General features: G+C 38.9%; 1 protein-coding gene across 2 annotated transcripts in view; it reads right to left on the reverse strand.

Moving 5' to 3' along the window:
- The window catches only part of LOC124262929 (diacylglycerol O-acyltransferase 1-like), a 45,053-nt gene that overhangs the window by 13,008 nt on the left and 19,460 nt on the right, over positions 1 to 12,585 (reverse strand). For both annotated transcript variants that reach the window (XM_046697546.1, XM_046697535.1), the window contains exons 6-8: positions 2,775 to 2,877; positions 1,320 to 1,466; positions 799 to 882 (exon numbers count right to left, since the gene is read on the reverse strand). In XM_046697546.1, the coding sequence (XP_046553502.1) occupies positions 799 to 882; positions 1,320 to 1,466; positions 2,775 to 2,877 (334 nt within the window). The remainder of the gene's footprint in view (positions 1 to 798; positions 883 to 1,319; positions 1,467 to 2,774; positions 2,878 to 12,585) is intronic.

The following is a 12,585-nucleotide window of genomic DNA, read 5'->3' on the forward strand; positions in this document are numbered from 1 at the left end:
GTTGATATAATCCAAATATTGTAATGAGGAATAATATCATTATTACAGTTTCATTCTCATCTACTTAAATCACGTCTTACTGTCTGTAAGTACCTACCGCTCCCTTTCCTAAACTTGAGAACTGATGATGAAACACTGTAGAACAGTGGGGACCATTAATGATAACATGAACATTGAGTCATCAATATCGTTCATCAACTATTGCAATGAAATATAGGTTTAATTTACACACACAACACACAAACTTAAGTCTGTATTCAAGGCCAACTGCTGAATCATGTTCAGAATGCTGTTTTTGTGAGCAATCCATGCATAAATGTGTCATTAGTTACCAGTGATGTGAAACACTGATTTTTTTTGTCGACATTTTGGCAATTTTGCTCCAAGTTAAGTAATGATATGTATGGATACTTGACATTTAGTTTATGATTATTATCCCTATGACCTTTATCGATAGCCATCCCTACCAAACAGTCTGACAGGCTTCATCATGATTACCATTCTGTTACAGTTCCACTGCACAGATGCCTTGAACAGTTTGTTTAAAATTGAACTGAATTGTATTGGTGCATTCATGTTGCAAATTCTGTTTAGAGGATCACCAAATTCTTGCTTTCTATATTATTTCACCTTCCATAATGTAATGAGAATGCCCATGTTTATTGTAAGTTTTCTAATATAAACAATACTAGTTTTGAGGACTGACAACATCTGACGTGTCCAGTCCAAGCTTATTACTGGCATGCAGAAACACTGGCAACACTATTTGGTCAGTGACTGTGGTTGATCATCACCTACCCTTGAGATTTAGGTTATCTGGGTAGCACACTTGTTTCCCAATAAGTCGCTCATTGGCAGCTGCCACTTTGGCCTGCTTTGCAGCTGAAATGTGAAGAATATAATAATAAAAACAATTATCACAAAAACAAAAACAAATTAAACACCACTATCATAATAATACTTATTCCTTTTTAAATTCCCTATGGCATACGAACCAAAATCTGTTATCCACACATAAACAATAACAAATGTAACCATAGTAAACACTACTAAACAGTGTGCCCAGATGTGTTTGTTTACTTGTAGTGGGAAAATAATAGTTTTCATCCCAGTAAACATTCCATTTTTTATTCTTGCACACGCATACTCAGACAAGACAGACAGCAGACAGACAGTCAGACCAAAACCACCACTAATCCATGAATTTTTTGGGGGGGTCCTTCAGAAAGGAATATGTTTCTTGCAAGACAGTAGTGTAAAGAAAAGTTTCTAAATTCCGTTCAATTTCTGCCCTTGCACTTGATGTATCTGCAACAAACCTTCATCCTCGGACGTGAGGGTCTTGCTACGTGCTGTCTTCCGTGGCTGAGCCTTCAGCGACTCCCGACACCAGCGGTTCACGCAGTGGTAGGAGATCAACTTCAAAAACGCTATAGTCACACATCCCAATGTGTTAACTGAGAAAACTGTAACACAAACCGAAACTTAGGATGTATTCCTTGTTCAAGAGTGAGTGAGTGAGTGAGTGAGTGAGTGAGGAAGTGAATGCTGCTGTCAGCATCTTCCATTCTAGTCGACTCTTTTTATAAAAATTCAGAAACATAATTCTGCCTTTTTTTATTCTGTTTATTGCTTAACGCCATACTGATCAATATAACAACAGTCTGTAATTAGAAACCTGAACCAGACAGTCTAGTGATTGAGATCATGAGCATCAGTTCACGCAACTCAGATACAGTGAGTGAGTTTAGTTTTAGGCCGCTCTCAGCAATATTCCAGCTATATGGCGGCGGTCTGTAAATAATCGAGTTTGGACCAGACAATCCACTGATCAACAGCATGAGCATCGATCTACACAACTGGGATACGATGATATGTGTCAACCAAGTCAGCGAGCATGACCACCTGATCCCCTTAGTCGCCTCTTACGACAAGCATGGGTTACTGAAGATCAATTCTAACCGGAATCTTCATGAGTTCTCGGATACAACAAGGTGCAATGAACTGGGTCACTGTGTCTGACCTGCCATTCCATTTAGTTCTTCTAACAAAAATACACACACTGTTGTGACCTGTATACCCAGAATCATTCCACATAATCTCTTGACTGAACTGCAATGTCATTGTTCTTCTAATATCTTATCACTAGATTACCTTAAAATTAAAAAAACTTCAATCAGTTTCACCAAAGGTTCTAGTACAACAATCATTCCTAGGGATGAAACGGTATACTGTGGTATTAGTAGAACCGCGGTATTTTGCCTTCTTTCGGTATACCATAATGCAATCCCAAAATTCTGTATTTTCGCTTTTCGTACCGCCATTTCTATCTGGTCATAAACCGACAGTTCTCTTCATTCAAATTAACAAACATTTTGGTTATTTTTTTCCATGTTATTAAACAATGTAAGGTTTGACTCTTGTCAATTTTTGGCATTATCATCAAATCTCATATAACGAACCGAACCGAAGGCCTTGTACCGAAATACATACCATACCGTGGTAAGAGCGTACGGTTTTACCCCTCATCATTAAAAAACAACAAAAACAGATGGTGATGGTGAGTTTCGTTTTATGGCGCGCTTTTAGCAACATTCCACCAGAAATGGGCTCCACGCATTGTACCCATGTGGGGAATCAAATCTGGGTCTTCAGCGTGACGAGCGAATACTTTAACCACTAGGCTACCACATCCCCCCCCGAAAAACAGAGGACAACCAATAGAAAACCCATCTGACGTTGTCAACTATCAGACACCCTCACTGTGTACTCACCTGGACTTGTATGCAAAATGTACACAATTGTAGCTGGGTAAACCAGTAGAAGGATGTTGTTGAGACCTTTGAATACTGTACCAACGCTCTCGGACAAAATGTCCTGAAAAACAGATATGAAAATGTTATTTCAAACAACTTAAAAAAATCATGTTTATGTCATCATGTTCTGTCCCTCAACAGGAAGCATCACTCTGTGAAACACTCTTGGGGCACTCTTCATCAATTTGGCCACGTGAAACCAACAAACTCATACAGGAGGACCGCATAAACACGATAAGAAGCAAAGTTTCATACATAACTCACCCGAATATGTAGTCAACAGTTTAAAATGTTAAAAGATACATACACTTCAAAAAAGTAGCTGTTGGCAAATTCATATATTCTATCCAAAAATGCTGAGGCAAAACTGTACTAAAACTATGAAATCTGTAACGACATTTCCTCAGTGTTTCTGCTGCACTGCACAACACTTACATTTACTTTACACAAAGTCTTTAAGTTTGGCCTTAAAGGACAATATGGCATTTTCTATATGTTGTTAATAGACCAATCCATTCTGTCAATGAAAACTGGCACATGCGCCAATTTTGGCCAATCAGCAGGCCGGGCGCACTGTGTGGATTTGTCAGACTTATTTCCGGGGTCAAACGATGCCTCCGAAGCAATGTGCTTCGAATAATGCCATTTTCACTCGCTATATTTATTACATATTGCTGCGTTTTGATGTGTACCTTTAACAAAACAATTACGGTCAAGACAAAAAAAATTGAGGCGGATCAAGGAGCACGATAGGCCTAACAAGCAGTTAACTGTCTGCACCATTGTTCTCGAAACCTTCGTCTGCCTGCAGATAAGAATTTGCACGAATTTCCACACTTTTGCACATGTGCAAAATCATTACCAGTTGATGACAACAAATAGAAGTTTAAGACTTTGCAAGTGTTATAAACACGGACAATCCTTGTAACTACAAAACTGTTTTTGCTTAACGTTTTTAGTCACTACTGGGCATAGAGTTGGTACGCCATAAAGCTCAAATGAGACAGGCGAGAGAAAGCTGTGACACAATGTAAACAAATCTGACAGCGATCAGATTTTCGGATTTTGGTTAGGGTCGACCGAAATTGCATAACTTGTTACATGAGAGAACAATGTGGCGGATATTGTCCCCCTTCGCTCTTAGATATTCTTAAATTTGTCACACATTTTAGGATGTTTTATGTTTCAAAAGCACAATCTGAAGGCCTACAGTATCTTGTTAACAGAGTAAACTATTCGAGGAGTAATATTTTTGATCCAAACGGAAATATTGTCAGTGTCAGCAGTTGCCTATCATGCAATATCCCAGTATCAAACTTAATTCATATGAGTGCCTATAAAACCATGCTTTAAATATTTCAGAATTTTTATATAGAGATGCATGGGACTTTGAATTGAATTACCTTCCTCCATGTTGATCGAATACAAAAACTATATGAGAAGAATAGTGACTTTCCGGAGTATTGGACGTAGTGAAATAAAGTGTATATCTTAATTATGAGAACATTATTTGAAGTTTTGTTACAACATAAATTATTCATATATATTGGTACATTTTAGGAGTAATATTACAACTGTCATTTTGATGAATTCACTGGAAATGATAGCAAGGTATGTTTTAAGAATCTTTTTTTGTTTTAGTAAACGTGGAAGGGTAATAAAATAAACAATAATCTAGTCAATTATAAATAAGTAAATGTATTTAATTGATTGACATATCATGGCAGGACAATCACTTGGCATTAACTTGGTTTCTTGGCTCCTGCTTTTAGATGTTTTTTAAATAATATATTTACTAATAAGATGATTCTGAAAGTGATTGTTAGTATCATAACTCATTAAAGCTATTTCAACATCCAGAGAATTTGAAAAAGCAAAGGCTACGTTTTGGTCACACCCTTGTCAGGCATTATCCAGTCCTGGAACAGAAGAACTTACAAAATTCTCAGTTGACTTTTCATGTAACAGAATAAATATTGAAACATATATTTAACCCAAATTTGGTGAAATTCTTCTTATAAATCATCAGGGTTTTTTTGGAGGTTACTAATATTTGAAGACTGAGCCAAAGCAAGTGTTTATTAAGATGTTGAAAAGATGATACAACACCACATTTCAGCCAGATGAGCTAAAAACAATATGCCAGTAATATTACTCCTATATCACATCAGCCTACAACCAATTAAGCCTGTGCCACATAAACCAGCGGTTGATATTATGAGCATCTTTCCACACTGTCTTGGTACCAAGTCACCATGTCTATACTGAACAAAAACAGCTAGGTATCATAAATAGTTTAAAGGACATTGTTTTGCAGTGAAGATTGAGCATACAATACCACAAAAATATTTCCAAAATTATTATTGATCTCTTGACCATATTTGCTCAGTATATACAGTCACTACAACCAAGCACAAGTGGACCACTTCTATCCAGGACACCCCACCAGGTCATTGCTACTGTTATGCAATGTGAGTTTCACTTGTAAAGTCACTTGTTAGCCAAGTGTCATTGAGGGGATCAGCTGATTCAGCTCACGTCAGCTGATGTTATCCAGCAAATACTTTGTGATAGTCTAGACTGATAAGACAACTGTTCTCCTTCAACACAGACAATATGGTCTGACAGTGATTACAGACCTCTACATAAGCTGTTTATTTGTCTAAAAATATGCAAAATTTATCATTAACCATTTAACTTTCTGAGTCACGTCTATCAACTTGCAACTCCTGCAAACTTCAACCTACAAAATCTCTTGTCAACAAGTGTCTAGGCTACGAGGATAGCCCTGTGATGCGACCTTGACCTGCTCTTACAAAGTGCTCAGCTCATGCCCACCACCTAAGATAGTGTTATAGCGATCTGTGCACAAACATGACCTTACATCACCACACACCTCGCCACTCTCCAATACTGCTCCGTGAGGTCACAATGAAAAGATTATTTGCAGATACATGTACTATCTATTTGTTCTTTGGAAGAAAATTCCCTCAGTAAGGACAGAAAGTTCTCACATTAAGATCTGATATAAAGAGTGAGTGAGTGAGTTTGATTTTACATCTCTTTTAGTGAGTGAGGGAGTTTAGTTTTACGCCGCACTCAGCAATATTCCAGCTTTATCATCCAAAACTGTGGTCCACAGGAGATAGCGCTCTTATCCTAGGAGATATCGTTTTGACAGTAGATTTTGTACAATGCCCTGACAATGCTATGACATCATCAACTTGATGACGTCACAATGCTATGACATCGCTGCACTGCAAGTCTAATGGTAGAACAGTGTTGAGAGATGTACAATTTTTCATTGAAAACTAATGAAGAATGATTTTTGATGATAAATAGAATCTCACCCTCGTGTCTACTGATATCAATTATATCAACACTCGTTGATAAAGGTAAAAATATCCTCGGCAAGCCTCGGATATTTGTAACTTTATCAACTCGTGTTGATATAATTGATATCAGTAGACACTTGGGTGAGATTCTCTATATATGGAGGCTGTCTGTAAATAATCGAGTCTGGACCAGACAATCCAGTGATCAACAGCATCTGCGCAATTGGAAACCGATGACATGTGACATGGGCTCATCGGCTGTCACTGGATCGGTCTATTGCTGCACAAAGATGACAGTAAAATCTAATGAATCGAATAAATTATAATATCAACATAAGGAGAAACAAACATGGCAAAGTTCTCCTTTCTTTTCTTCAGCCTGACAATTCAGAGGAGATGCTTTCAGAGCACATTCTGAGTACATTTCAGAAGAATTAAAAGCATGGTCAAATAAGATAAAACAAGAAGACAAAGTCATCGATATCCCCCGCAATGGCAAAATACTCTTCATGATTATGTCTACGAGTTATGATTATGTCAAATATTTGGGTGTGTATATAGAAAAGTGGAAGGAGAATATTGAAAGGTTTTTAAAGTTCTGCTCCAGAAAGGAGCACTATCACCAATTTCAGTCTAAATCAAACTTGTTGCCATGGAAATGCCAAAACTATTTTATTCAGAAATCCAAAACTACCAAAAGGCACCAGTACACCACCAGATCTATGTATGTGCCAAGTTTGGTGAAGAAACATTGAACGCTTTTAGAGTTCTGCTCCGGAAAAGAGCACTACCACCAATTTCAGTCTAAGTCAAACTTGTTGGCATGGAAATGTCAAAAATATTTCATTAAGAAATCCAAAACTACCAAAAGGCACCAGTACACCACCAGATCTATCTATGTGCCAAGTTTGGTGAAGAAATAGTAAACGGTTTTAGAGTTCTGCTCCAGAAAAGAGCACTACCACCAATTTCAGTCAAAGTCAAACTTGTTGCCATGGAAACGTCAAAAATATTTTATTCAGAATTCCAAAACTACCAAAAGGCACCAGTACACCACCAGATCTATCTATGTGCCAAGTTTGGTGAAGAAATAGTGAACGGTTTTAGAGTTCTGCTCCAGAAAAGAGCACTACCACCAATTTCAGTCAAAGTCAAACTTGTTGCCATGGAAACGTCAAAAATATTTTATTCAGAATTCCAAAACTACCAAAAGGCACCAGTACACCACCAGATCCATGTATGTGCCAAGTTTGGTGAAGAAATAGTGAACGGTTTTAGAGTTCTGCTCCAGAAAAGACAAATGTGCACGGACGGACGGACGCACGCACGGACTGAGTCCGTTTTAATACCCCCCGCAAAACGCGTTGCAGGGGATAACAAATCCTGAACACCCCCACCCACCACCGACCCCTACTGAATCCCCACACTTACTAAACAAATACCAAATTTCATTACATTTTTTACAATAATGATTGAGTGAGTGAGTGAGTTGTGTTTAGTTTTACCCCACTTTTAGCAATATTACAGCAGGCTACCCCACCGACCCAATATGGTGATGGCCATACACATAAACAACTATTTTCAATACAGTTCCCTTGTTGTTCATATTAAAAACCTTGTGAACAAATTAGTGTCATCACTGTTGGGAACAAGCTTTGAAACTTCAACTTCAGAGGTCTGGTGGTTTGTAAGGAAACGATGTTACAACACCACATTTCAGCCAGATGAGCTAAAAACAAACCCAGCAGCCATGACAACCACGCACAGGAAGTCCAGAGGAATGTTCATTTATTCAGATAACGATTTTACTGAATGTTATCCAAATGTTTATGTGCAAGGTATGCGAATGTCCACTGATTGTGTCCCTGACAACTTAGCACCTTGAATTGCATAACTCGGAAAGGTAGTAGAAAATAGTTACAACTTGTAGGGTAGACATGTCAGGGTTACTTTATTTTTAATACCGAAAAGTATCGTCTTTTCTACAGGCATACACAGAAATACAAAGGCATCAAGTTATTTGTTTTCTGTCCTGATGGTACCCCTAACCCATAACTGGCTTGATAGCCCAATAACGCTATCAATGTTGCATGGGCACAAGCCCTACAAGAATAAGGCACACTGAGTTAGTCTCATCAAATGTACAGTTTGAGGTAAATTGTTTAGCTAATTTGTTCATTGCCTGAGCAATATGCCAGTAATATTACTCCTATATCACATCAGCCTACAACCAATTAAGCCTGTGCCACATAAACCAGCGGTTGATATAATGAGCATCTATCCACACTGTCTTGGTACCAAGTCACCAGTTCTATACTGAACAAAAACAGATAGGTATCATAAATAGTTTTCAGGACATTGTTTTGCACTTAAGAATTATCATTGATCTCTTAAAGGTCACATGCAACCAAAAAATCAAACATAATTAAAACACAATTATCACTTATTCATGACATATAATATACATTGCTGGTTATGAAAAAACATAAAAACAAAATTATAAGCGTACAATCGCAAATCAAAAGTGCAATATTGTGTACTTGGGTTTACTGCCCAAGAAACGAAGCAGCCGGGATACCGAACCCAGTCAGAGCGGGTGGGTGTGCACTCAAGTGTAACGGCTGGTTCATTTGCAGATTGCCTCACGGCTCATTGTGTGTGCATATATAGATATGTTGGGTTTTGTATATACATGCTCATTTTTTGTGTATAACATTTTGCAATCAACAGACATCATAACATGTCATGTGTTCAAGTATCACACCTGCCTGTCTGTGTAATTACATAATGTGACCGAACTCGGGCCATAAATCAATGCAGTTTGTTTATGGTGTGTAGCCTGATTGGTGTTAAGTTCAAATTGCATGTGGTCAGTGATCGCAGTTGTGTATTGAATATGGTCATTAGCAGACAGGCAGGCAGACACATAGGTGTCAATAAAATAGACATTGAGGTTTGTCTGTGACAACGACATATCTATATCACAGTTAGAAATTCTGTCAACGCTAAATAATGACATTGCTTTTAAGTATCGAACTGAGAAAGTGACTCGGTAAGAAGAACGTGTGGTGAAATAGACAAATGAAATTATATAAACAGTTAATCTACTGTCATAACATATAAAAAGCTCGCGCCTGTGAAATATCAACAAAACATTAGAAAAATAGCTCACACCAAAGCCTTCACCGAGTATTCACCGGACAACCCGCTTCCAAGTTGCGCGAACCTATTTCACTGCGCACGTGCTATGAGCGCAGCCCAGCTGTTGAAACCAGTTGAATTTCCCCAAGCTCTGGGGGAAAATTAGTTAATCGTTTGAACTACGATTTCGCGCGTTTTTTTCATCGTGTTATTTTTCAACTTTATAAGCTGAATTTGCATTTTTGACGATTTGTTTCGGTAAGTCCATACCGAAAGGTATCAGAATCTGCAAAGTTGTATTTTACGTTGCATGTGACCTTTAACTATATTAGCTCAAGTATATACAGTCACTACAACCAAGGACAAGTGGACCACTTCTATCCAGGACACCCCACCAGGTCATTGCTACTGTTATGCAATGTGAGTTTCACTTGTAAAGTCACTTGTTAGCCAAGTGTCATTGAGGGGATCAGCTGATTCAGCTCACGTCTGCTGATGTTATCCAGCAAATACTTTGTGATTGTCTACACTGATAAGACAACTGTTCTCCTTCAGCACAGACAATATGGTCTGACAGTGATTACAGACCTCTACATAAGCTGTTTATTTGTCTAAAAATATGCAAAATTTATCATTAACCAATTAACTTTCTGAGTCATGCCTATCAACTAGCAACTCCTGCAAACTTCAGCCTACAAAATCTCTTGTCAACAAGTGTCTAGGCTACGAGGATAGCCCTGTGATGCGACCTTGACCTGCTCTTACAAAGTGCTCAGCTCATGCCCACCACCTAAGATAGTGTTATTGCGATCTGTGCACAAACATGACCTGATCACCCGATCCCGTTCGTCGTCTCTTACGACAAGCATAGTCGCCTTTTGTGGCAAGCATGGGTTGCTGAAGACCTATTCTACCCCGGATCTTCACGGGTCCACCGCTTTTAGCAATATTCCAGCAATATCACCTGAAAGAGTGAAATGGGCTTCATGTATTGTACCTATGTGGGGAATCGAACCCAGGTCTTCAGCGTGACGAGCAAATGCTTTAACCACCATGCTACCCCACCGCCCAGATATAAAGTCAGCATTATTCCTGCTATATCAGCTATATCTAAACATATTTAATTTGGGGCCACATAAACAAGTGGTTGATAACATAAGAATCAAAACTTTTCCTTATGTTAAGCATGTGAACAGATTTTTCAAAACGGTTGTGCTGTTAAGTCTGCCAATCAGTTTTGCAAAGGTGTTCCAATACAGACAACCAAGTGTCCTCCGTCACTAAAGAAGAATGAAATATAACATATTTACTAGTTTTTATCTTTTGGTCACATAGAAGATTACCTTTTGTGTGATGTAGTTTTTAGTCATGGTCACTTCTCAGAATCTTCTCCTAACTCTGAAGATACTTCAGGAATATAGTAGATTTGAATGCTTAGATGCAGATGCACAAATGCTTGTCAGTATCAGTGTGTATTAGGGCTGAGACGGTTTCAAATTTTCTACTCTGGTAGACAACATTTACCACACATTTACCATTGAACTAGAATGGTGTTGACAAACCTCAAAATGTGTTACAAAAACTCAGACACTGTTCATGATAGAGTGAGTGAGTGAGTGAGTGAGTGAGTGAGTGAGTGAGTGAGTGAGTGAGTGAGTGAGTGAGTGAGTGAGTGAGTGAGTATCTACTAACAGCTTTGAGCAATATTGTAATAACATATGGACAAGTCGACTTGACAGGTGAAAGAAAGGAGCACTACCACCAGTTTCAGTCTAAGTCAAACTTGTTGGCATGGAAATGCAAAGATATTTTATTCAGAAATCCAAAACTACCAAAAGGCACCAGTACACCACCACACCAATCTATGTGCCAAATTTGGTGAAGAAATAGTGAACGGTTTTAGAGTTCTGCTCCAGAAAAGAGCACTACCACCAATTTCAGTCTAAGTCAAACTTGTTGCCATGGGAATGCCAAAAGTATTTCATTAAGAAATTCAAAACTACCAAAAGGCACCAGTACACCACCAGATATATCCATGTGCCAAGTTTGGTGAAGAAATATTGAACGGTTTTAAAGTTCTGCTCTGGTAAAGACAAATGTGCATGGACGCATGGACACACGCACACACGCACACGGACGGAGTCCATTTTAATACCCCCCGCAACTTTTGAAATAAACAAACACCACTTTGCACTTCCAGATTTCAAGGGCATGACACAGTGTGTGAGAAAATATATTCGCTTGCTCAATCAGCAAGATTTGTTGTCTGTAGAAGATGCATGTCTGACATTGTGTCGCAGTGACCTTCAGTATCTTGGTGCAGTGCACGTGACACGAACACCATGCAAGTGCATACTGACACGGTGCTGTCAACTGCTTGCATCACGATGAGTGAACCATGGAAGATAAACAGTGCTCGGTGTCACACCTCCACCATGTCTACAGCATGTCTTGTCCCAGGAACAGTGTCAACACGCCATGCTGCAGAGGTCACACAACTCGTGTTATCAAGGCGAGTCTATTAGGATAACACAGGTTGGGATACATGTATCTGTACAATTGGGTATCTCAGGAAAGGTTCATTGATCAAAGACAAAATTTCCCACACATTTTGGGGGGATGATAAATATACCTGTTTGTCACAGCTTTACTTGTGAGTGAGTGAGTTGAGTTTTATGCCACTTTTATCAATATTCCAGCAATATCACAGCGGGGACACCAGAAATGGGTCTCGCACATTGTACCCATGTGGAGAATCGAACCCAGGTCTTAAACTTGATCAGCAAACGCTTTAACCACTAGGCTACCCTACCGCCCCCGCCTTACTTGTGTTTGTTAGTACCCTTTGTTCATTGTTGATACAACTGGTACATGTTATGTATCTTGACAACTTGGAAGCACATGACTGCTTTACCATGTAGTAGTTCAGGTAATATCTGCTGCAGCAAGTAAACAAGTGGTCGATGATCTGAGCAAGTAAACAAGTGGCCAATGATCTGAGCACAGGTCCTAGGTTGTAGGTTAAGGGCAAGAGGAGATATCTGCCTATCTACCTAGTGGTTGACTGTGTGAGTACTGATCCCAGTTTAGGGCCATTCAATACACCAGCAAGCTCAGACTCACTAAACATTACCTGCTAACCTAGTGGTCAATAAAATGAGCATCATTCGAGGTGTTGAAGCATACTACAGTGTACACAATTAGGGAGAATGTCAGGGCTCCTCGTTGTAACTATCTAATAGTGAGTCTTCCAATAACAAGATACTTCAGCTGAAACTGAAGTATCCCTCGAC

Source organism: Haliotis rubra, unplaced genomic scaffold (genome assembly GCF_003918875.1).
Source record: "Haliotis rubra isolate DU_JTF1 unplaced genomic scaffold, ASM391887v1 Scf12, whole genome shotgun sequence".
NCBI lineage: Eukaryota > Metazoa > Mollusca > Gastropoda > Lepetellida > Haliotidae > Haliotis > Haliotis rubra.